This window comes from Acanthisitta chloris, unplaced genomic scaffold (assembly GCF_000695815.1).
Source record: "Acanthisitta chloris isolate BGI_N310 unplaced genomic scaffold, ASM69581v1 scaffold18440, whole genome shotgun sequence".
NCBI classification, from domain to species: Eukaryota; Metazoa; Chordata; class Aves; order Passeriformes; family Acanthisittidae; genus Acanthisitta; species Acanthisitta chloris.
Window position 1 is genome coordinate 15,083 of NW_008650141.1, and position 2,824 is coordinate 17,906.

Consider the following 2,824-nt stretch of genomic DNA (forward strand, 5'->3'; position numbering starts at 1 on the left):
AAGCTTCCAAAGCACTGAATGAACAGGATTAAAATGCTTTGGCTATGTCCAGGCTGAAGATTTTGTGGATCCACCTGGGCTCCTTGGACTTCCAGTGGTGGTTAATCCCTGTCTTGGTTGACCTTGGGGTGCTCAGGATTCTGGGAGAGGCAAATGGGATGTGGTGGGAGGGAACAGGCTCTTGGTGCAGCATTTTTGGGGTGGGTTTGGAAGCAGCTTTGATGCCCCAAAATGCAGAGAAGCTGTTTGGGCTGGGACCACTGCCACCATCTCCACCCTCATGGCTTGTGGGATTGGCATCTAACAGAGGTTCCCTCAAAAGCAGGAAGAGTTTGGAGCACTTGGGATGGATCCAGCTGCCTTGGCACACAGGCAGGGAAGTGAGGAGTCCTCAGGGCCAGGGATGGTTCTTGGAGCTTCACTGTGTTTGTAGGTCCTGATGTGATCCTGTGGCTTTCCAGGCAGTCTGGAGCAGCCTTAGCACTGATAACCTGTTTGCTTTGTCCTCTGGCCAACACTGACAGGAAAATCCAGTTCCCTGGAGATCTCTGGCAAGGGAGAGACTGAAGGGGAAGGTAGGAGGGGTTGGATTGTGGAACCCCCACAGGGCAGCAGTGCCCTGGCTGAGGAGGAGGAGGAGGCTCAGCAGATTTTGGCCCTGCTCTGCAGTGCTCAGGGCTGGGTTTGCTGCTGGTTCTGGTGGGGGAAAGTTGTTTCCAGGCCTCCCTGGGGGAGTGAGTGAAGGAACCTGCACTCAGCTGAGTGCTGGGAGTCAAGCAGGAGCCATAGGCTCTTCCAAGGAGGTGGTTGGTTGGGTCTGTGTTCCTCTGGGCCTTGGCAGCTCCTTGGGAGCTGCAGCTCTGGGATTGCCTGTGGAAACAATTCCAGCAGGAGCTGGGAAAGCCTGAAATTTTCTCCCACTGCTGTGCCACAAAGTGTTCTGAGCTTGGAAAACTTGCTGCAAGTTCTCCTTTCTACTGAAGGGAAGTGCTCAAATCCAGGAGGGAATGAGGCCTTCCAAACCAACATCCCAGGCAGATGGTGGAACACAGGGAATGAAGGAAATCCCCAGTTTGTCCAGTGTCAGGGCCTGGTTCCAGTTAGGTCCTTGGGTGGAGACACAGCTGACATGGAGATATCCACTCCATGGTTTTCCTGTTCCAGATGTTTTGCTGGCTACTGTGAAGGTTTGGGGAATAAAACTAGCAAAGGAATCCACTTGTTGGATTGCTGATTTCCTCATGGCAAAGGATAGTTCACCTTTTGCTAATGCCTGGGTGGGAATGTACCTGGGAATGTACCTGGGATGAGGCAGCAGCTTCTGCCTGGAAGCAATGCCTGGAAAACTGGGTGAGGAGGCAAAACTGCCTTCTAATTGCACCTAATTAAGGTGGTAGTTGATGGTTTAGGTGCCTTGTCAGGAAGGACTGGGAGAGTTTGCACCATCAGAACCTGCTCTGGTTTTATGGAGAATAAAGTCCATGACTCCAAGGGTTTCTGCCAACAGCAGATTCCTTTCAGTTTAGGGCTGTGTAAGGTGAAGATCCAGGTTGATGGACATCCCTAAACACCTCCTGCTCTTTGCCTCAGGTGTCACAGCTCATCTTGTCTCTTCTCCAGGCTCTTGTCCAAGATCCTGACAGAATGTGAAGATGCAGATGAAATTGAGTACCTGGTGGATGGTTCCTGGTGTCCCATCAGAGCTGAAAAGGAGAGGAGCTGCAGCCCTCAGTGTCCAATATTAGTGCTAGGTGAGTCTTCCCAGGGATAAAGGCTTGAAATCCCTAGAGGAAATCATAGAATCATGGAATGACTTGGGTTGGAAGGACCTTAAAGCTCATCCCATCCCACCCCAATGAGCAGAGACACCTTCCACCAGCCCAGGTTGCTCCAAGAGGGCTTGGAGCTTGCTCCAGCCTGGCCTGGAACATTCCCAGGGATGGAGCAGCCAGAGCTGCTCTGGGAAATCCATTCCAGTGCCTCAGCACCCTTACAGGGAGGAATTCCTTCCCAATATCCCATCTCTCCCTGTCCTCTGGCAGTGGGAACCCATTCCCTGTGTCCTGTCTCTCCATCCCTTATCCCAAGTCCCTCTGCAGCTCTGCAGGAGCCCCTTGAGGCCCTGGAAGGGGCTCTAAGGTCTCTCTGAAGCCTTCCCTTCCCCACTCTGCCCAAGCAGGAGCTGCACAGGAGCTGTGTGACTCCCTCCTCTCCTCTCCTCTCCTCTCCCCTCTCCGGGCTCCTCGGATGTGAATGGGCTCCTTCCCACTCCCACCGGGAACGGCGAGAACGGCAAAGCCACTGCAGATGTGGTGGATTTAACACTGGACAGCTCATCCTCAGAGGAAGAGGAGGAGGAGGATGAGGAGGAGGACGAGGAGGAGGAAGGACCTCAGCGCAAACGCCGCTGCTCCTACGAGAAGGGTTTGGTCTCTGCCTGCTGACTGCGGCCACAGCTCGGCGTCTCCCCACGGAAAGACTTGAATACTCTGGTGCTTATGAACCTGGAGGAGGGGGAGAACCATCCTCTCCCACCTCATCTCCCTCCCTCCTTCATCTCCTTTGACTTTTCCTCTTCCAAACGATTCATTAAAACGAGAGAAAAAGAGGGGGAGGGAAAAACCCGACGAAACTCAACCCACCGTGAACCAACAAACCAACAACAAACCATTGAGCTGCTTCTTCTTGGTTGGAAAAATGACCCCACTCAGAGCCTCACTCTCAACTGGAGCCTGAAGTAAGGAAAGTGTCTTAAGCCAGGCAGGATCCTCCCTCACCTGGAGCCAGGGATTTGGGGGAGATGACCTGCACACCTCCAGGACAC

General features: G+C 53.4%; 1 protein-coding gene across 1 annotated transcript in view; it reads left to right on the forward strand.

The window, feature by feature from the left end:
* Positions 1 to 2,444, forward strand: part of PIAS4 (protein inhibitor of activated STAT, 4) — a 14,485-nt gene extending 12,041 nt beyond the window's left edge. Inside the window, exons 9-10 of the mRNA XM_009083890.1 lie at positions 1,621 to 1,749; positions 2,237 to 2,444. Of these exons, the coding sequence (XP_009082138.1) occupies positions 1,621 to 1,749; positions 2,237 to 2,444 (337 nt within the window). The remainder of the gene's footprint in view (positions 1 to 1,620; positions 1,750 to 2,236) is intronic.
* Positions 2,445 to 2,824: the final 380 nt, after the last annotated feature.